The 20,763-nt window shown below is 54.1% G+C and overlaps 1 protein-coding gene across 1 annotated transcript in view; it reads right to left on the bottom strand.

Annotated features, from left to right (window-relative positions):
* Window positions 1-8,302: 8,302 nt before the first annotated feature.
* Spocd1 (SPOC domain containing 1) overlaps window positions 8,303-20,763 on the bottom strand; it is a 41,875-nt gene continuing 29,414 nt past the window's right edge. The window contains exons 3-15 of the mRNA XM_090334004.1: window positions 18,745-18,912; window positions 18,426-18,483; window positions 18,098-18,185; window positions 17,452-17,611; window positions 17,263-17,379; window positions 15,763-15,987; window positions 13,172-13,277; window positions 12,863-13,013; window positions 12,525-12,660; window positions 12,049-12,138; window positions 11,657-11,843; window positions 9,959-10,552; window positions 8,303-8,841 (exon numbers count right to left, since the gene is read on the bottom strand). Of these exons, the coding sequence (XP_090190130.1) occupies window positions 8,303-8,841; window positions 9,959-10,552; window positions 11,657-11,843; window positions 12,049-12,138; window positions 12,525-12,660; window positions 12,863-13,013; window positions 13,172-13,277; window positions 15,763-15,987; window positions 17,263-17,379; window positions 17,452-17,611; window positions 18,098-18,185; window positions 18,426-18,483; window positions 18,745-18,912 (2,619 nt within the window). The remainder of the gene's footprint in view (window positions 8,842-9,958; window positions 10,553-11,656; window positions 11,844-12,048; window positions 12,139-12,524; window positions 12,661-12,862; window positions 13,014-13,171; window positions 13,278-15,762; window positions 15,988-17,262; window positions 17,380-17,451; window positions 17,612-18,097; window positions 18,186-18,425; window positions 18,484-18,744; window positions 18,913-20,763) is intronic.

Below are 20,763 nucleotides of genomic sequence, written 5' to 3'. Positions count from 1 at the left end.
TGAAATGTGTATGTGGTCAGGAGAGGGCAGCTAAGTTATCAGAAGAACACAAAAGTTCCTAACCCAGTTTATGCATACAGCAGTCCTGGAAGGCTTCCTATCAGAGGTGAGGCCTGAGGCCTCTCTGATGGCTCATGTCTATAATTAATTCCAGCTACCCCAGAGGCTGAGACCCAAAGACCAGGTTGGAAACCAGCTCAGGCAGCAAAGTCCAAGACACTCTTCTTTCCAACTAACCACCAAAAAGCCAAAAGTAGTGGAAGCATAGCTTAAGGGATAGACTGCCAGCCTTGAGTAAAATAGCCAAATGAGAGTGAGGGGCCCTGAGTTCAAGTCTCAGTACTGGGACTTGAACAAACAATAACTAAAACAAAAGCCATGTAAGTCATGTGCAAAGGCACAGAAACAAGAGAGATCCTAACTAGTTCTGTAGTACCACATGGGTGGGCAGAGAGAGAGAGAGAGAGAGAGAGAGAGAGAGAGAGAGAGAGAGGCAGAGACAGACAGAGACAGAGAGACAGAGGGAGGGAGAGGGAGGAGAGGGTGGGAGAGGGAGGGAGAGAGAAGGATGAGAAGACCAGGAAAGGGTCTATGAGCACCAGCTAAGGAGCTTTGCTTTACCCCAGGATAAACATCAAATATTGATGGGTTGGGGGGGGGGCGGGGGAAGAGGGTGGGAAGACAGGATCCAAGATGGGATTTAACAAGATCTTTAGGGTTACAGAACTAGAGGTGTGGGAGACAGGGTGAGGCAAGTTTGGGACCCAGACACCATCAGGGAGCCATGAAAGAGGCTGGCCTGTGGCTTGGCCTGGGCGAGAGGGGTTGACTTGGTCTTGGCCGAGGTGGCAGGAAGGAAGAGAGGCGGGGCAGGCTGGAGCAGCGATTATGAGCAGATTTGACAGGACTTGGTGATTAATTGGAGAGGGGAGGTGGGTGGGGGAGGGGAGCCTCTGCACTGACGTGACTGTAGCTCCCGCAGATGTGTGTGCACACTCCAGTTTAGACTGCATGGTTTCAGGAGAGCCCCCTCCTCCGCCCCTCCCCTCATGGGCAGATGGGGTTTGCTGGGTATTTGGCAGCAGGACCTGTTGACCCCATCACTACACTCTGCCTTCTGGCTCAGCCCCAGTCCCTCCCCCCACCTCTGCACATCTTTCCCCCTCTGTACTGCAGTCCTGAAAAGGGGGACCTGGGTGGGGTTAAGGCAAAGGGAGGTGAAGGGTGTACCCAGAAAGGCCATGGCTAGTAAGACCCACACAGTCACACCCAGACACAGATGCATAGATGGAGCGAAGCGCAGTCACTCACGGGAACTCAGAGAGACAAGACCCGGGCATTGATAGGCCCCGGGGACACAGCCCGGCAGAGGCCATCCCACACAGTCACACACCGCACAGCCCCGCAGCCTCCAGCACGCAGGCTCTGACACACAGGCCACTGTGCTCTGCCTGGACCCCCAGGTCTTCCCACTTGCGCTGCCCCCTGCCCCATGCCAGCTCCTCCCTCCCCCGAGGAAAACAGGACAGAGGGCTGGCTGGCAGAGGCCAGCACAGGGCACTGGCACAGGGACCTGCAGCCAAATGGGGCAGCCCAGCCAGGAGGGAGGCCTCTGAGAAGGGGTTGCCACGGCAACAGGCTCCCGCACAACCAACCGGAGGCTTTGATTTTCGGCTCTTATTTTTAGAAGTTGGGCCTGGACTGGTTGGGCCAGGCTCCCACAGGCATGCCCAAGAGTGCACACCCCAGCCAGACCCCCCAGGGGCTCTGGTGGACAGTGCACACATGCTGAGCCTCTGCTCCACCATCAGACCAAGGGGAGGATCGTAGGCTCCCTTTGATGTCCTTCACACAGACCAGGGCCTTTGGGTGGGGACAGGGCTGCGACCCACAGTACTGCAGCCTGTTGATGTCTATGGTTTCCGTTTATGTGTTGGGAGGGGAGGGGTCCCGATTCATAGGATGGTGTGTGTGAGACTGTGTGATTGTGTCTGATGGTTGTATTTAGTGTGGACATCCTTGGAGCTGCTCTCCACCTCCGTGTGCATGTATGTGTGCATGCACATGTGTGTGTACAGGCACACACACACACACATGCACACAGAATCCCCTCTTGCACAAGGGAAAAACAGAAAGAAAGCACCACCTCTAACCTCCACCGCAGCCTTAGTCTCCTAAAAGTGGGGAGAGGGGTGTGATCTTAGGTTGGAAGGCCAGTGGTCTATCCAGACCCTCTTTATGGCCCAGTAGCTTCTGAAGGAGTGGAAAGATAGGTGGCCCGGCCAAGCCCAGGTGGACAGTGCCTGAGAGAGGGGGACCCGGGAACCTGGAGCAGGCTGACTTTATGGTGACTCCTCCAGCTGCTGGGGATTTCTCTGTTAATCTGGGACTGTTCTGTTTGCATCTCATTTGCCTACATTTGCATAACAAGGGCCTGGCTGGCACAAGAGATCGAAATTCCTGGCCTGGGTAATTGTGTGAAAAAGCCTCTGGGGACTGGAGGGGAATCCTGGGGTCCCAGAAGCAGAGGCAGGGAGCTGGGTACTATTGGTACAGAGGGTCGCCCCAGAAAGGCCCAATTCCCCCCTAACTCCTAGGGCAGAAGGAGTGGGGATGGCTATGAGAGTGGAGTCGAGGGAGGCAAGGGTAAAAATCAAGTCATCCTTGAGAACCCCTGCACCCAGAGTATTCCCATGGGCGAGAAGGGTGTAGCTTGGCACAGAACTCTGCCTCCTCTGCTCTCTCGCTCCAGTATGAGTTCTCTGGTCAATGACGGGGCCTGACACTAATGACCAGACTATGTACAACTCCTTGCTTGAAGTCCCCACTAATTTAGAGGACCCCAATTTGGCCTCTGTCTGCAAAAGATGATGAATTTGAAGGTGTGCAGGCCTACAGCCCCATTCTAGACCAATAACCCAGGACCATGAGCAGTCCTAGGCCAGAGCCTTTCCCACCTCAAAGGGCAGCCCTCTGCAGGGCTGTGGACAAGCAGGGCCTGGGGTGTTGGGGTTCCCACAGGCATGTACACAAGGCCCCTGAGGCTGGGGTAGAGAGAGAAGGAGGATAAGCAGGGGAGAGAAAGGGGTTAGGAGGCTTCTTTGGTATTCTTGGCCTAGACTCTTAAAACATTGGGTGGCAAGCTGTGTGACCTTGGGCCAATCAGTTAAGCTCCCTGTGTTCTGAGTGAGGTTTATGTGGCACAGTTATGAGCCCGCAGGAAGCACTAATAACAGGCCAGGGAACAATGGAGTTTGCTATGATTATCTATCATGTGGACCTGTCCTTTCTTCTATGACCAGCTTCAGGAGAAGCACTTTCTCTTTTATTTTGAGAAACTGAGGAAGAAGTAGGATCTGGGAACATCCCCAACTCTCTCTCCGAGACCAGAGCCAAGACACAGGAAGACAGCCAGGTCACTGACTCAATGCAACAGTATGTTCAATGGCTTTAATGGTGAATGAATGAATGCCTGAACAAATGAATGGAAAACAAGATTAAATAAATAAAAAGGAGAAATGAGTAGGATCATCCGACAGCAGATGTTTTGACTGGGATCCTCAGCTCTGCTTCCCTTGACCATCTCTGTTTTCTATTTTCTTCCTTCCTTCCTTCCTTCCTTCCTTCCTTCCTTCCTTCTTTCCTTTCTCTCTCTCTCTTTCTTTCTTTCTTTCTTTCTTTCTTTCTTTCTTTCTTTCTTTCTTTTTCTTTTCTTGCCAGTCCTGGGTCTTGAACTGGGCCTGGGCGCTGTCCCTGGGCTCCTTTTACTCAAGGCTGGTACTCCACCACTCAAGTCACAGCGCCACTTCCAGCTTTCTCTGTGATTAATTGGACATAAGGGTCTCATGGCCTTTCCTACCTAGGCTGCCTCTGAACCACAATCCTCAGATCTCAGATTCTCGAGTAACTAGAATTACAGGCGTGAACCATAAATGCGTACCCGGCTTTCGGGGTCCTTCTGTACCTGGATTGCATCTCCATGTGTCCCCTGAGCAGAATCTCCTTGTTGTCCAGCAGTGCAGGGCCCTGGGACACACCCCACCATGGTCTGGGGCAGGGCAGCAGGAGAGTTGGTGAATCTCGTTAACTCTTTATTTATACCTCATTCCCTGCAGCAGAGCCAGGTCTCATTCCAATGCCTGTCAGCCAGCAGGTCAGCTGTGATAGAGAGCTCTCTTGGGCTGCCAGCCTCTGCCATCTGGCCAGGCTGGTATTGGGGGGAAGTGGAGAGCACCTGTTGAAGGATAGCCTTCTGGGTCTTCGGCCTGCCGCTTCCTTATCTCAGGGTGAGGGCAGGTGGGGGTGGATGCGCCTGGCTGGACTGTGTGTGGCTCTTTCCTGGTGTGGCCATGCTTGTGTATATGACCTTCTATGTCCATGAATTGACAAGCCTGTATCCATGTGGTCTGAGGTCTTGATATGGCAGTAACATGACCCAAACTGAGGGCTTGTATGTTGGGAGGAGGGTCATTTCTTTCTTTTTGAGAGTCTCAGTCAGGAGCCTAGGCTGGTCTCCGTTTCACCATCCTCTGCCTCCATCTCTGGGTCTGGAGTTTTCCAGGGGAGTCCGGGGTTGCGCTCTGAGCAGCTGGCTCTGCTGTCAGTCAGGAGAATCAAGATTCAAGTCCACTTGGTAAGAGAGGCTGGAAGTTGTCAGAGAGCAGCATGTCAGCTGAGGAGCCCCAGTACCTCCCTGCCTCTGGCCCTGCCACTGCCCCCTTTCCTGGAGATGACTCTGGTTTCAGATTCTCCAAGGAAATGTCCCCACATTACCTCAGTTCAGAGACAGGACACAGGGAACGCCACAATGACGAATAACTTCACAATGACCCACACTTGGGCACTGTACAGCCACACGTGAGCCCAACACATGCATGTGTAGTCACAGATCCACCAGACACAAGCACCTGTACACATATACTCATATGACTCATATGTGCACAGCACATGGCTCTTTCTACCCTGGAACACACCCCCAAACTGCTATCATAAATTCTTGCAAGGATACACACGCTTAAGAGTCACATGCAAGGACTAAGAGTTTGGCCTAGTGGTAGAGTGCTTGCCTAGCATACATGAAGCCCTGGGTTTGATTCCTCCGCGCCAGAAGTGGTGCTATGGCTCAAGTGGTAGAGCTCTAGCCTTGAGAATGCTCAAGGACCGTGCCTGAGTTCAAGCCCCAAGACTGGCAATGTGGGGGGAGGAGAGAGAGAGAGATGCATGCATGCAGATATGCATGTACACGTGTTCCCGTGCATTCTGTGTCTCTTTCCATCCACACTCCAGTTGTCTGTCCAGTGGCCCACCCCCACTAAGGAAGCCCCTTTTACCTCATGAGCATCAGAGGACAAATATCCTATGTGTAGGTGGCCCCGGAGCAGATTCTGAAGCTATATTTACATGTCTGCATCACTGTGCGTCTAGCTCTAGTTCAGTGTAAGAGATAGGGTCTCTTTCCCATGGTGATTCTGTGGGTATTTTCCTGTGTGTGTCTGGATGAACTTCTAGGAAGGTCTGTGTGTGCCCAGCTGTGTGAATGTGACAGACACAGTGATGGATTTGTATCTACGTAACTGCGTCGTATGCAAACATGGGTGGACCTGGGTGGACATTCATGTATCTGTGCATGCCCCGTGCACACATGGCTCTGTGGGCCAAGCTCCATGATCTGGCTCCCCTGATTCCACTGCCAGCAGAGACTGTGCCCTGGGGTGGGGCCAGGTGAAACTGGACTGAATCCCCCAGCGCTTGATAGTCGTATTTACAGAGCTCCGAGTAGGACATAATTGCTTCTATTAATCTTTCTCCGGTTGTTAATTGCTCACTTATCGGGTTGTGTATTATGCCGACTGTTGCTCTTAATTCGCCTCCATAGCTGCAGGTGTTTGCTGCCTTATTAGCTGTTAATCGGCGCGGCTAGGGATAGAGACTTAATTGGCCCCCAGAGTGGGACACAGGCGGGCCAGCCGGGCACTGTCAGGCTCTTAGCCTGTCCCTAGAACCCTCACCTGTGGCGCACAGGTGGCTACAGGGAAGGGGCTGGCCTACTGCCAACAGACACCAGTCTTACATACACTAGTCAGAATGCCACCTGCAAGGTATGGCCCTTATGCAGCCCTGCCTCCTCCCAGACGCCAAAGGACCAATCAGAATCCAGATCCTACATCCATCTCTATCACTAACAACCTCTGCCCAGGACAGGAACCAATTCCACTTAATTATCTGAGCTAACACCAACACAGAGACCTCTTCTGCTTTTCCTGTGAGCCTAGCCCTCGTGGCTGTTAAAGGTAGCATGGGCACCAGAAGAAAGGAGGAAAGAAAGAGCTTTTACTAGAACTGGAAGACTTCTTGAGTGTTTGAGGAAGCTCTCTGTAGAAGCTGGAGTCTAAAGAAGAATAAAAATTTCCAAAAGGATCTAGAAACCATTGGCTCATGCCTGTACTCCTAGCTGCTCAGGAGGATGGGCTCTGAGGATCAAGGTTCAAAGCCAGTCCAGGCAGGAAAGTCTGTGAGCCTCTTCAGTTAACCATAAAAAGGCCAGCAGTAGATCTGTGGCTCAAGTGGAAGAGTACTAACTAGTCTTGAGCAAAAATGTCTAAGGAACAGCACCCAGTTCCCAGACAGAGGGGGGGGCACAGAATTTTGAGGAAGTTCTGCTGCTTCATCCCATCCATACTTATTGTATAGCCCTGAGAACAGAGAGCTCACGGCCTCCATCAAGAGGGAGCTTTGCACCCTCCACTCAGAAACAACAAAACTATATTGTAGCAGAAGACTTGCAATTATCCACAAATGGAGAAATTGAGACCCAGAAAGGGCAAAGAGGTAGCTGGGGGGTTCCCCGGTTCTCTCTGGTAAAGGCTGCAACATGCAACTCTCCAGACGAAATCTCTGTTCTCTGCCTTTACCATGGCCCTGATCAAACCCAGACACGCAGTCCTATAGGGCACCTTCTCAGCCATCACCTCCTCAGCTCTATCTTCAAGCTGCAGCTGCCCCGGGCTGTAGCCACCTCAGGCTCCAACACCCTTTGGAATAGGAATGCAAAGGTTCTGGAAACTGGATTCTATGAGAAAGACAAGGGAAGGGGGATGGTCAGGGTCCATGCTGCACCAACCTGGCCTCCAGCCTCCAAACACAAAAAAGCAAGCTAATAGTCCTCTTCTTGTGCCTGGATAGTTCTTCCTGGTGTCTAGCTGCCATGTCTTGAGCTGCAAAGGAAGTGGATTAGCCTTATATTATAGCTACGTTCTGAGAGGAGCTGACTCTAAAGGAGGCAGAGTGGGAATCACCTTTGCGTGCTAGATCAGCAGTACGTGTGTAAAAGGGGCATCCCACATGTAACCCAGTGAGTTAGGCACTCATATATCTATTTACAAGAAAGGAAACAGCCACAGAAAGGAGAAATAAGATCTCACAGCCAGGGAAGAGCAGAGTGGAGTTCCCACAAGACTGGGGGTTGTTTAGAGCGTCCTTGGCAGGCACACCTGGATGGACTCAAGTTACTGGTTCAGTCAGGGCACAGGGGACCAGGAGCTGGCAGTCCCCGCCGGGGGCGTCTACCCACCCCACATCGAGGCACACTGATGCGCTACACACTCACCCCGGCACAACCCAGGTGCAAAGGGCAAGCAGCCCAACACGTCCAGGCCCCGCCCCTGTGCTCATGACACGCAGATGCATGCAAATGCTGCATGCACGGCTTACACCATTGGGAGCCACGAGGTGACACAGAAGCAGTTGCTAAGGAAATCCAAAAACGACACCCCTCAGCCCCCGCACCAGCAGGCGCGCAGACACGTGCGCGAAGACCCGGGGTTTCTCGCTCCCTGTCGCCGGGATTGGCAGGGGATGTGAACCGGAAGGACCCCCCAAGACTGCGTCCAGCAACGGGCGGGGAGGGGGGGCTGGGGGGAGAGAGACAGAGACAGAGACAGAGAGACAGACAGACACACAGAGCGAGATCCCGCAGGCCCGGGCGCCCCCCACGAAAGCCCTTTGGGTAGCCGGAGACTCTAACTCCGGCCTAGCAACGTGAGCCTCGCCCAGCGTTGCTTAGCAACGCTCCTCGAGCCTAGCAACCGCCGGTCACGCCCCCTAGCAACGTCATGCCTAAGCGCGTTCCTGGGCCCCAGCCGTGAGCAGACACCGGTCAGGGGCTGGGAACTGAGGCCAAAAGGTGTCCTGGGGGTGGGGGGGAGGTCGGGCGGCGCAGTCCCCGCCTCGCAGCTAGCTGCGGGGTCTTGGGGGTCGGACGTCAAGGCCTGTCCTCGCGAACGAGGGGTTAGAGCACCCCAGCTCATGGAGGGCCACACTGAAGCTCGGAAAGGAAGGCCGCACGGAGGCAGCGGCGCACGGGAGGCCGGCGCGGCGCGGCGCTGCGGCGGCCCGGGCGGAAGCCGCCTCCCCCGCCCGGCCGCGTGCGGAAACCACCCAAGTTGCGGGCTGGGGCGAGCTGCAGGTTTGCATAGCAATTTGCGTCATTTGCATAGAGCGCCGAGGCCGCGGCGTCTTCGCGCCGAGCCCGGCCGGCTCCTTCCCCGGTCTGCCGTCGGGGCCGCTCCGAGCACCCCCGAGCACCCCGCTGTCGCCGCCCCCCGCCCGCCCGCCCTGCTTCCGAGCCCTCGGACGGAAGTTCTCTCACCCCGCCCCCCAGCCAGCCTCGGCCCCGCCGGCCCCGGCCTCCATCCCAAGGCCGAGGGCCCCCTCTGCTGTCGACCGCGGGTAGGGCAGCCACGGAGCTTGTGGGGCAGGGAAGAGGGGCTCCCCCTAACCAACGCCCCTCGGTGCCCTGTGCAGTAGGGTAGACTTGGAGAAAGTAGGCAGGGGGTGCAGGCCCTGGGGAGGAAAGCTGGGGTCCTGCGGAGATTCTGCTCCCCCTAGCCAGGGTTCCTCAGTCAGGGTTCAGCAAATAGTTCCCTGGATGGGGGTTGTTCACCACATTGAAATGCATTACTATTATGGCTGCGGTGAGCAGCTCTTTCCAGGCTCAACGCAAGGTAGCAGTGTCTTACCCTAGGTCTAGCGTCAACCACCCGAGATGCCTCAACCCGGTCCTAGAACCTTCGTTTTCCCATGGAGCAGGAGAGATGCAGCAGGGAGTCCGCCTTAGCAGAGATCTGCACCACGGACTTGCAGTTACACACACACACACACACACACGTGTGACACAGATGCAGTGAATGTGCTGACATCCATCAAAAGGGAAAGAAATCATGGTCACAGAGACATTTCCAAAGCACTGTAATTTACTCCCCTAGGGCTCTCTATGCCTATGTCCTCCAAAAGACTCTGTCCATTTCTCTCTCCTCCTAATCCAGTCCTGCCTTCCTACCCACCACCGCTTCTTCTTCCTCTCACTCCAGAATCCTGGTCAGCTGCTTCCAGAAGCCACCATGAGGAACAGCTGTAGCCTAAGAAATGGTGATGGTTCAGGACCCCAGACCAACTGACAAGGTCTCATATCTGTACACAAAAATCCAAACATCCTGCTGGGCTCTGGCAGTTCATGCCTGTAACCCTAGGTACTCAGGATACTGACATCTGAGGATCATAGTTCAAAGCCAGCCAGGGAAGGAAAGTCCTTATATCCAAATAACCAGCCAAAAGGCAAAAGCAGAGCTGTGGTACAAGTGTTAAGCACCACCTTTGTGTAAAAAGCTGAAGGACAGTACTCAGGCCCTGAGATCAGGGCACCTTAAATCACACCTGGCTGGGATGAGGCTAGCTAGCAAATGCAATCCTAACTTTGCCAAATTCTTTATTAAACCAGAAACCAACAGCAAACATAATACAAAATAGAAAACAAACAGCAGGTGGGGAGCGATAACTCCTGTGTCCCCCCCACCCAGTTCCTTCTGGGGTTCAGCACAGGTCAAACCCCTGTTCTGGTAGATAAGGAAGGTCAGGCTCCTCTAGGGAAGGGAGCTAGCATCTGTAGGGCCCAAAGAGGGGCCATGGTCTAGGCCTGGAGGCTGGTGGAGGTAGCCAGGAGCCCCGGGGGCTGCAGGAGGCTGGACAGATGCTGTAGAGGGTGTGGGATGGGCTGGAGGGTCTGGGGGCCACAGGGAGGCTTGGAGCTGGTGACTCATCATCACCAAGGCTTCAAGGTGCTGGAGCACATCTTGGTGGAGACAGGAGGTGCTGTGCATCTGCCCATCATGACCAAAGCCATGGACAACTGGGGCTGCAGAATAGAGATGCTGAGGCGGGCAAGAGCCCCATTCTGGAGGCTGGTGCCCTTGCCTAGGACCCTGCTGGGTTTGAGGATCTGCCCACAGCCTCCCCCTGCCTCTGGGGAGCCTCTGCCAAGTGGAAGCCCAGCTTTCTGGGGCCTGGCTCTGCTTTGGGGTATCCTCCGGGGGAGAGGCGCCTTTTAGTGTGCTCCATCTCTTGTCTGCTGGCTGGTAGCATCTTGTCTCCACTTTGCTGTTGAAAGAGACCTTCTTGCGAACTTTGCCGGGCACTAGGCTGGACTTGGCTGACTCTGGAAGCCCTTCCTTGGGGAGCAGCACGGCGAGCAGCAAGCTTGAGTGAGTAGCTTCCAGACCTGGGAAAAGGGGGAGGGAGAGACCCAAGCCTGGAGGAAGGCAAGGTGGCACCTCCTCACTTCCTCCTCCCAGCCCCAAAGCTGCACTCTGGGGGTTAGATTCTGAGAAAAGGGAGCGGGAAGGTGAACCCATCTGGGAAAATGGGGCTTGGGTGAGCATCTGGCTGGAGGTGGGGGAATGGAGGGTCTGAGCTCGAGGCTCTATATGTTTATTCTCTACCTCATTGTCCCAAGATATGCAGCCCAGAAAGGCCAAAGGCTTTGCATTCCCCAGTCCTCTCTAGGAGCCTGCCTGGAGCGCCTCCTGGAGAAATCTGACACTGCAGCTGAAGGCCACACTGATCTGACCAACACAGCTCCAGAAGCACCCCACACTCTGCACCCCACGCTCTGCCCTGACATTTCCTGCTGAGCCCAGGTCAAAGGTGGTAGGCACCAAAGCTCTGACTCAGGGAAGTGGAACTAGAAAGACAGTGAGGCTAGTGAAGGGTTTTAAAACCAGGGTATGAGCCTGGCTTTTCTACTATATTACTGAGCAAACCTCTTACCTCCTAGCCTCAGTCTCCTCATCTGTAAAATGGGGTTATCTAATGGGACCATTCAGAGAAGACTATTTAGACTCTAAGAGTTGACGTAGGGGAAGGCCTGGAAGTATAACTCAGTGGTAGAGCATGTGCTTAGCATGGGTGAGGCCCTGGGTTCAATCCCTACAACCTTAAAGAAAAACAAAGCAAAACACAACTTCATTGGGCCCTGTAACCTTAGTTACTCAGGAGGCTGAGATGTGAGGACCGTGGTTTGAAGCCAGCCCAGGCAAGAAAGGCTGTGAGACTCTTGATCTCCAGTGAGCCACCAAAAAGGTAAAAAGTGAAGCAGAACCCAGGCTGGGAAGCCCCAGTAGCTCAGCATGGGAAGCAACAGTATCAGTTTGTTGTCTTTGCTCCTTTCTTTAGTGCAGGGGGCAGAGCTGGGGGTGGCATGGAGTGGGCACTTTGTTCACTGATGTACCCCCAACAGAACTGGTCAGGGGCTCCTTTCTGAGATGCCACACCTAGGCTGATCCCTGGTGGGGGAAGCGGGGGTGGGGTGGCCATGGGAGCTCACCTGGGCCCCCCAGAGGCCGCAGTCTTGGGGGCAGGGGCTGGAAGGCAGGCAGGGGAAGCAGGACCACCCCCATGTGCTCCACAGCTGCCAGGACGTGGCGCTGCTTGTTGTTGAGGTAAGAGTAGAGCAAGCGGCAGTTCTCCACGTCCCGAGTCCCGCGGGGGCACAGTCTGAGCACACAGATGTTCTGCAGTCACGGAGAGACAGAGTCCACTTCTGAGAGCGGGAAGCAAAGGGCCTGGTCTAGGGTCATAGGTGAGTCTGCAGTCACATTGGAAATGAGACACGGATTTCCCAAGCCAGGTGACTGCAGCAGGGGTGGCAAGGGAGGGTGCTTGGGGTGGGGTGGGGTGAGGCCTGAGGAGAGACGGGGAAGGAGAGTGGACAGCTACCTTGGCCCCAGCGGGGCAGATGTTAGCCAGAAGATCCCAGACAACATTGGGTTGGAGGCAGCCTGCTGAGTGGATCACCTCTGGCAGAGCCTGGGGGCAGGAAGGAAGGGACCATGACCAGTGGCTGCCCTGGTGACTGATTACCCCAGCGGCCTGCAGTTGGTCCTGGCCAGTCTACAGCATCTCAGAAACCTCACTACCTTTCCATCCTTATCCACCATGTCAGCTGACCCTTCAGTCACTCCATTATCATCCTTAAAACCTTTCTCTGGGCCCCAGAGGAGCTCAACACTTCTCCTTCATTAGTGCTAGAGGTATAAGGAATGTGAGTCCTCTGCAGGCCTGGGCTGGCTGCCTCGCTCAGGCCAGACACACAGAGGGTACCAATGACCTGTTTTAGTATGAGGAACGGAATGACGGTGGGAATGAGTGACCGTGCAGCGTGTCAGGGTCTCCAGGGGGCAGGGCAGGTGCACCTGGACAAGCTGACAGCTGTGTCCTGAGACCAGCTGGGCCTTGACCCGGAACCGCTTGATAGAGTACATGTCAAGTGCACCCTCCCAAGGGGATGGGCTGTGTGGGGCCTTTGGGGGTCCATCAGGTGTCTGGAGCCTAGAAAGATAGAATCAAGGTCAGGCTGTGCATGAAGGAAGCAGGGGCCTGGAATGACTGGTTCCAAGGCACAGATGGGAACACAGGGGTTCACCATGGCAGGAAGATTCAACCAAGGCCTTTCGGGAAGCGAAGATGTCCTGCCCCAGCGCTGCTGCCTCCCCCCCCCCCCCACACCACATCCCAGTGCCAAGCAGCCCACCTGTTTTGGGGCTCCGTGGGAAGTATCTCCCTGGCTTTGGGAACTTCTGGAGAGCACGCAGGACTTGAGCTTGGGGATCTGGGTGAGAGAGTGTCCTCCCTGCTCTTAGGGGTGCTGAGGCAGGCTGGCTGCTCTGTCGAGGACTCCCGGTCTGCAAGGAGCAGGGACACACACAGAACGAGCAGACAAGGCTGGCAGCTGCCCAGAGCCTACCAGCCAAGCGTGGCCACCCCACCCTGCCACCCACCTCTGTGGAGCCTCAGTCACACACCCACCACCCTGTGTCCCTGCTGCACCCCGTCCACTCACCTGGGCATGTGTGGCAGCTGGGGTCCCTGGAGGGCTGCCTGGAGGTGTCATCCTCTAACAGGGTGGGCAGTGTCTGCAGACCACCAGCTCCCAACACCGGGGCTTCCTGGAAGGCAGAGGAGCAGAGAGGGAGAGATGGGAGGGTGGCTGGGAAGTCAGGGGCCTCCATGGGTAGGGGTGTGGTTTATTTTCTTTTTCTAAATAATATTCTTTCAATATGCAGTGTGAACTTGTATAGAAAATCTGCATACAAAATTGAGGAATGAGGTTTTTGTTTCTTTTGTTTTGGTCAGTCATGGGGCTTGAACTCAGGATAGTGCTCTACCACCTAGAGCCACAGCTCGCTCCACTTTCAGTTTTCTGCTGGTTAACTGAAAATGAGAGGCTCACAGACTTTTCTACCCCAGCTGGCTTTGAACCACAATCCTCAGATCTCAGCCTCTTGAGTAGCTAGGATTACAGGCATAAGCCACCAGCTTATTTTATTATTATTTTTTTTAAGAAACAAAACCCTTATCCCACCATAGCCAACCATGGATTTGGGGGGATCCTCCTTCATCTCAATGTAACAGCTGGGATCAGATAGTCTGCTTTGTGTCCTCATTTCATCCAGAGTTTAGGAGTTTGCCCCATCATCTGCTGCCTGAGAGCACTGCAGTGAGGGGACAGGCAGCCATGCACGCGTCACCTCTGTGGTTAGATGTCTGTGTCATTTTTAGGTTTTCACTGTTAGGCCCAGCGCCCAGGACATTCTTGTCTTAGGTCCAGGTCTTAGAAGCCAAAGACAGATGCAGGGACAATAGACATTTTAAGATTCCAGATGTTCACTGATACTCAGTTTCCAGAGTCACAGTAAGAATTTGTTGTAGGAGGTGTTGACGGTGTCATTAAGTAATTAATGTACAAGTACATTAGTAATTAAGTACAAAGGAGCTATAATTCCGTAAGTCAGGTTATTGAGTACCAATGTTTCCTGGTCAGTGTTACCTCTTCTCTTCTCCATTTTCCATTCTCTCCCTCCCATTCCCTACCTTTAGTTCATTTTTCATAGGATGTATATTAAATATAATGACAATGGCTTACCCAGGAAGAACTCTCTGTGTGTGTGTGTGTGTGTGTGTGTGTGTGTGTGTGTACTGAGGCTTGAACACAAGGCCTTGCACTCTTGCTCTCTTTTGTGCAAGGCTGGCACTTTACCACTTTAGCCACACCTCTACTTCCAGCTTTTTACTGGTTAATTGGAATGAAGAGTCTCAGGAACTTTTCTACTGGGTTAGCCTCAAATCTGAGCTGCCTGAGTAGCTACGATTTCAGCTGTGACCCAGAAAAATCTGTAGTCATGTTTCTCTTTTTTTTCTTTATATATTTTTATTGTAATTAATAGAGGAGTTACATTATATTCACCAGATAGAAGGTGCATTACTTCACACACGTTGATACCCTTTCTCATGTTTTTGTCTCCATTTCCCTCCCCCCACCCTCTTTCTTTTTTGACAGTAGCCGGGTTTGAACTCAGGATGTGGTGGTTTCTAGACAGGCACTCTACCACTGAGCCACACCTCCAACCCTATAAGAAGAGCTTTAAGCACACACACAAATGCGTGCTGCTGAAGGAAATACTAATAACCCAGTGGCAGGGCCAGCGAGCTAGCCTGGGCTCAACCCTCAGCTCCAGCAACACACTGAGCCCTTGTGCTGACAGCTTCAAGTTCACCTACCCTGTCTGTCAGCACCAGGTTTCAATGAGGCACTGTTTGTCAAAGGGACACACAGAGCCAAGATTATCACACGCTTCCCCTGCCTACCACCTCCCCTCATCTCCCCTGACCTGTCCCTGCTCATCCCCACATGGCTTGGTTTGGGGAGCAGTAGGGGTAGGCGGCATGGAGAGCCGAGTTTTGCTTCCAAGCTCACTGCATTGCCCTGTGCTTGGCCCCTGTAGGTGCTCAATAAATCTTCACTGCATGCATGAATGTGGGCCAGGGGACCTGCCCTGCACCCTATGTCTTGAACACACAGCAAACCAGAACAGCCCCTGAGCATGACCCAGGTGAACCATGGGAAAGTCCCAGTTGGTGCTGGGAGGCCAAGAAGCCTGGTCTGTTCAGATGCCAGGTGGTGCTGAGCCACCACCTGAGGCAGGCTCTCTGCAAGGGGTGGGGGGGACACAGGATGCACCTGAGGACACAACCCATCCCAGGGACAAGAGAAGGCCCAGAACCTGGACCTCCTCCAGAGCAGGGCAAGTTCCAGAATAGCCTCTAGCCTCAATGGGTCTCTACACAAACTCACTGATGACAGCCACAGGCCTGGTCCCAGTGGCTGGGATCACCGTGACAGGCCTCAGTGCCACCTGTGTGGGTGTCTTGGAGTTAAGCCAGAGCGTGGGGGTGCAAGACTAGCACCAAGATGGCATGGACAGACGCGGGTAGCTCCACATCACCCCTGCCCACCTGGATCCTGTGTGGTAAGGCTCACAGTCTCTTTTCTATCAAGAACAAGAGGAAATGGCGCTGCTGGGTGACTCTTCTATGTATGCAGTATCGAGGAACTGAACCCCGGTCTTCATGCATGCTAGGCAAGCACACCACCACTAGGCCAAACTCCTGGCTGCTGGGTGACTCTTCTAAGGAGCCCGAGGACCCCTGGGCACAGGATTGGCCCAGTGCCAGCTCAGGTCCCCCACTCACCACCAGATCCTCCAGGGTCATAATCTGGTCCTGGTCCCTGGAGATCTCCACTTCCCCCTTGTGAGTCAGTTTGGAGGCCGGAAGTCTATATGGCTCCTTCTGTTGCTGCTCAATGATCTCCAGGCCCTGAAAAGTTAGAGCTCAGCCAGGTTAGGGACTGCCTTCAAATTCCTTCTGCTTCTACCTCCTGAGTAGCTTGGATTAGAGACGTGTGACACTGTACCTGACCCATCTTTCCTTTTCTAACAATCCTAAAGCACAGGATTCTGTCTTCCATGGTAGGTTAGCTTCTTACCAGGAAACCTGCACACTTAGGAGGGCCCACACATGGCTAACTCTCTACTGTTAAAACTGCATTGAAGTTATTTTTTTTCTGTTCCTAGGACTTGAGCTCTGGGCCTGGGCAGGCACTGCTTCTAGTGCTCTACCACTTGAGCCACAGTGCCACTTTCTGGCTTTTTCTGTGATTAATTGGAGATAAGAATCTCACAGACTTTCCTGACTGGGCTATGCAGGTAGGATTATAGGCATAAGCTTCAAGTGTCACGCCTATTATTATTATTTATTTTTTGCATCGTATCGCAGGGGTCTCCGCCCCTGGATTAGCTAGTGTCTTCCTCTCACTGGGCCACCAGCCAGGGCTGAGCAAGCTTTCCCCTGACCACGCCTTCCCCGGCCACGCCTTCCCCTCGGCCACGCCTTCCCCGGCCACGCCTTCCCCGGCCACGCCTTCCCCCCCAGCCACGCCTTCCCCGCTCCTGGATTCCCGCCAAGGGGCAGCCTGTGGATTTTGGTACCCAGAGCCCACACCAAGCTTTCCTAAGTTTCTGGGGCTGGGGTGGGAACAGGGGTGCTGGGGAGGGGGCTTCCCTACACGGGGAGAAGAAGTGGAGGGGAGGCCGGGAGTTTGGCCTAGTGGTTAAAGTGCTTGCCTAGCATGCATGAAGACCCGGGTTCGATTCCTTGGTACCACATACATAGAAAAAAGCCAGAAGTGGTGCTGAGGCTCAAGTGGTAGAGCTCTAGCCTTGAGAAAGTCCAAGGACAGTGCTCAGGTCCTGAGCCGAAGCCCAGGACTGGCAAAAAAAAAAAAAAAAAAAAAGTGGAGGGGAGCGCCTGGGCTTCTCCCATCCCCTTACCCAGCCCAGCTCCCCAGTAACTCAGCATCACTCTAAACAGCACCCCTGTCCCCAGAGCCTTTCACTTCTGCTTTTTCCCTTTTTTCCTGGGAGCCTGATTCTTTCCCTATTTGCTTTCTTGTTCCTGTGTTTTTCAGCCAGTGTGCCCCCACTAATCTTCCTAACACCCCAACCTCACCATCTCCCTCTTCCATCCTCAGGCTGCCCTCCCTCCTCCCCCATATCTGCCACCTCCCCTGAAGTAGCTCCCGCTGTGGCTCACCCTTTTCTCCTCCTGGTCCCGCCAGCGGGACAGCTCGTGAGGTGCCAACTGGATGGAGTTCATCTGTACCAAGGCCTGGGGGGTGATGTCACCTCGAGCCACTTTGAGAAACAGCTCCTGCAGGGGGTGAGGAGTGGGTTAGCCTCCACCCCAACACCCCAGAGGGAAAAGCCAACGCCCCCCACTCACGGGGTTCCTGGGGTCGCGCAGATTGAAGAGCAGACTGCGGTACTTGTTCTTGTAGCTGCAGCTGGTGTCTTGCGTCAGGTGGAAGAGGGCGGCCTCGATGCCAGCGGCAATGCCCTCCACCCCCTCTTCCCCCAGCAGCAGGCTGGGGTGTTCCTGAAGGCTGGGGACAAACACAGCACTGGGGGCCCTGAATCCGGGATGCCCTGGGGAGGTGTGTGTGGCTGGCAGTGGGCTTGGGACCAGCTCCTTCTCCTTCCCAACATTTATTCCTCCACCCAGCTCAGTGAAGGGGTGAGGGGACCACATGGGCCCCAGGCCATGGAATCAGTGACAAAGCAAGATTCAAATCCAGATCCCTCAGCCCAGACTCTGTCCCTGAGCTGTGGAGCTGGGGTCTGTGAGGGGAACAAGCCTGGATGGGGCGGTCCAGAGTGACCTGGAGGCCGTGGCTCCCTGACTTCCTGTGGGACCTTGCAAAGTCCTGCTGGCCCTGGTTTTGGTCAGCTCTGGGCACAGCTCTCTGAGCTCCCAGCACGGACTCTCACTAAGGCTAAAAGCAGTTGTGTGGTGAAATCCACACGGCCTGGGCAGACGCTGAGAGCCTGGGGTGCGACCTTGAAGTGGATTGTGGTGGGCTGGCGCTTACCGACTCCACAGCACCTCCTGCATGGCCTGGAACACAGTGTCCCTCACCCTGTCTTCCAGGGGTGCCATCTCCCTGGGCTGAAGCCGCACTGTGGAGAGAGAGGCATGGGCTCCAGGAGGTGCCAGGGTCATGAGCAGATAGAGGGAGTGCCAGCTCAAGGGCTTAGGCCCCTCCATGAGCAGATAGAGGGAGCGCCAGCTCAAGGACTTAGGCCTCTCCATCTGCTTGGGAACTGGGCCCAGGCAGCCCCCAGCCCTAAACTTTAGGGCTGAGGAAAAGCTGTCAATAGGGGCTGGGTTGAGAAGCCTCGCCAGGCCCAGAGCGTCACCTGAGTTCTCTGCCCTGTCTTGAAGAGACTGCTTGCCTGAAGCCTCCATCTGGCCGTGCTGGAGAGAGAACGAGCATTGTAGGGAGAGTCTTCTCCATACCGCCCCCCTTGCCCTCCTTCCCCTCAACCCCCTCCCCCTCCCCCTTCAACTGCAAGGTCTTCTCCAAGGCGTTAGCTCTCAGAGCCTAGACCAGGTGGGGGTGCGAATCCTACCACTGATCCTCGCAAGTCACCCCATCTCTGATCCCTCTAAGTCAGGCCGGAAGAGGCTCTGCCAACTGGGTGAAGTGATATCGTATGTGATGAAGTCTCTCTATACCTCGCTCATGACAAGGCTCTGAGCCTTCTTCCTCATCTTGGGCCTCTGGGTGGGCAAGGCCAAGCTGACCTCCATGAAGTTCTCCAGAGCCTCCAGCCTCAGCAGCTGCCCCTCTGCCTGCACGTGACTGACAGCTCCCAGGAGCTGAATGGTATCCCCATAGCTGAGCTGCGGAGAGGCCAACACTTGAGGACGAGCCATGGACTGCTTCCCTGGCCCCAGAGAGCCCAGCGCAACCGCAGTTGCCTGCTGGCCTGTGAGCTCCAGGGCAAAGGAGAATGTGCTTGTCGGGGCCCCCACTGTACCCCAGGGTCTGCCAAAGACCTGGCTCATAAGTAGGGTTTAGTGAGCATCTGGTAGGGAGCTGTTGTAACAGGATTTTTCCTCCCCCTCGCTCCTCCCATGGTTTCCTTAGGCTGTATGTCACCTGAAATGTGTTGTGATTCTTTTCATTTATTGCAAACCATGGGAATTGAATGTTAAATGTGTCTAAAAACAAATCCTTCCATGAACAGTCATATTGCAAGGTGCGGGGAAACCAGGAGTCTCTGCTGCAGCATTCTAGGGCTGGTGAGTGCCAGGCTGCCCCAGGAGACAGCAGGCCAGGGGACCCGGACGACCTCTGCCATGGGGACCCACCCGCCCACACCAGGGGAGCCAGTCACAGAACACCTACATAACACACGTGCTTCACCCCGGGAGGCCGGTCCACTTCGTCCTTGAAGAGAGAAGGGACAGGGCTTAGCAGGAAAGATATCCTGCAGCCTCCCTGCCATGGAGGCCACAGAAGACCCTCTTCTCGTAAGGGCACGGCACAGCCCCGAGCTGGCATTTCTAACAAAATTGGGCACAACCCAATGTCTATTAAAGGGGGATGGCTATTCAGAGGAGATATGTCACACCATAAATTCTGTGTGGCCAGTCAAAGGGGTAAAGGAGCTGGGCGACTGTGGCTCACATCTATAATCCAAGCCTCTCAGGAGGCTGAGATCTGAGGATTGCAGTTCAAAGCCAGCCTGGTTAGAAATTTCTGAGACTCTTATCTCCAATTAACCATCAAAAGGCCAGAAGTGGAGCTGTGGCTCAGGTGGTAGAACACTAGCCCTGAGTGAAAAAGCTAAGGGAACTGGGCATAGTAGCTCTAGCCTGTAATCCTAGCTACTCAGGAGGCTGAGATCTGAGGATCGAGGTTCAAAGCCAGCCTGGGCACTAAAGAACATGACTTGTATCTCCAATTAATCACTAGAAAATGGGAAGTGGGGCTGTGGCTCAATGGGTAGGGCAGTAGCCTTGAGCTAAAGAGCTCAGGGACAGCGCCCAGGCCCAGAGTTCAAGCCCTATGAAGAAAAAAAAAAAAAAAAACGAAAGAAAGAAAAAGAAAAAGCTAAGGGACAGTACCCATGCTCTTATTTCAGGCTCCAGTAACAGCACACAAAAGAGAGACAGACAGACAGACAAAGAAAGAACAGAGAAAGCTAAGCAAGAGCTCGTCCTGAGCTCAAGCTCAAGTACTGTTATACACATACATACAAAGGATGAGGGAATCAAAATTGCAGATAACCTCAGCCAGGTGCTAGTGGCTCACACTTGTAATCCCAGCTTCTCAGGAGACAGAGATATGAGAACTGAAATCCAAAGCCAGTGCAGGCAGACAAATTAAACTCTATCACCAAATAATCAGCAAAAAGCAGGGAATGGAGGCATGGCTCAAATGATAGAGTACCAAGTGAAGGGAGCGAGTGAGGCCCCTAGTTAAAGCCAAATTACTTCACACACACACACACACACACACACACACACACACACACACACGAGTAAAGGAGTCAAAATTAAAATGACTGGGGGTGTCTAAAGTAGCTGGAGGAAGTAGCATTACAGGAGGTGATGAAAGTCTCAGGACGTGCTTACCATCCTCCCATTTTATAGACAAGCAAACTGAGGCCCTGCAAAGCTTTCAGGAGAGAAGCTAGCTCTGTCTGAACCCATGCTCTGCCATTTAGTTAGAAGGCTGTGAGGAAA

This window comes from Megascapheus bottae, chromosome 6, assembly GCF_031878675.1.
Source record: "Megascapheus bottae isolate mThoBot1 chromosome 6, mThoBot2.hap1, whole genome shotgun sequence".
NCBI lineage: Eukaryota > Metazoa > Chordata > Mammalia > Rodentia > Geomyidae > Megascapheus > Megascapheus bottae.
The sequence above is the reverse complement of the archived record's forward strand: the minus strand, read 5'-3'. Positions and strand labels throughout refer to the sequence as shown.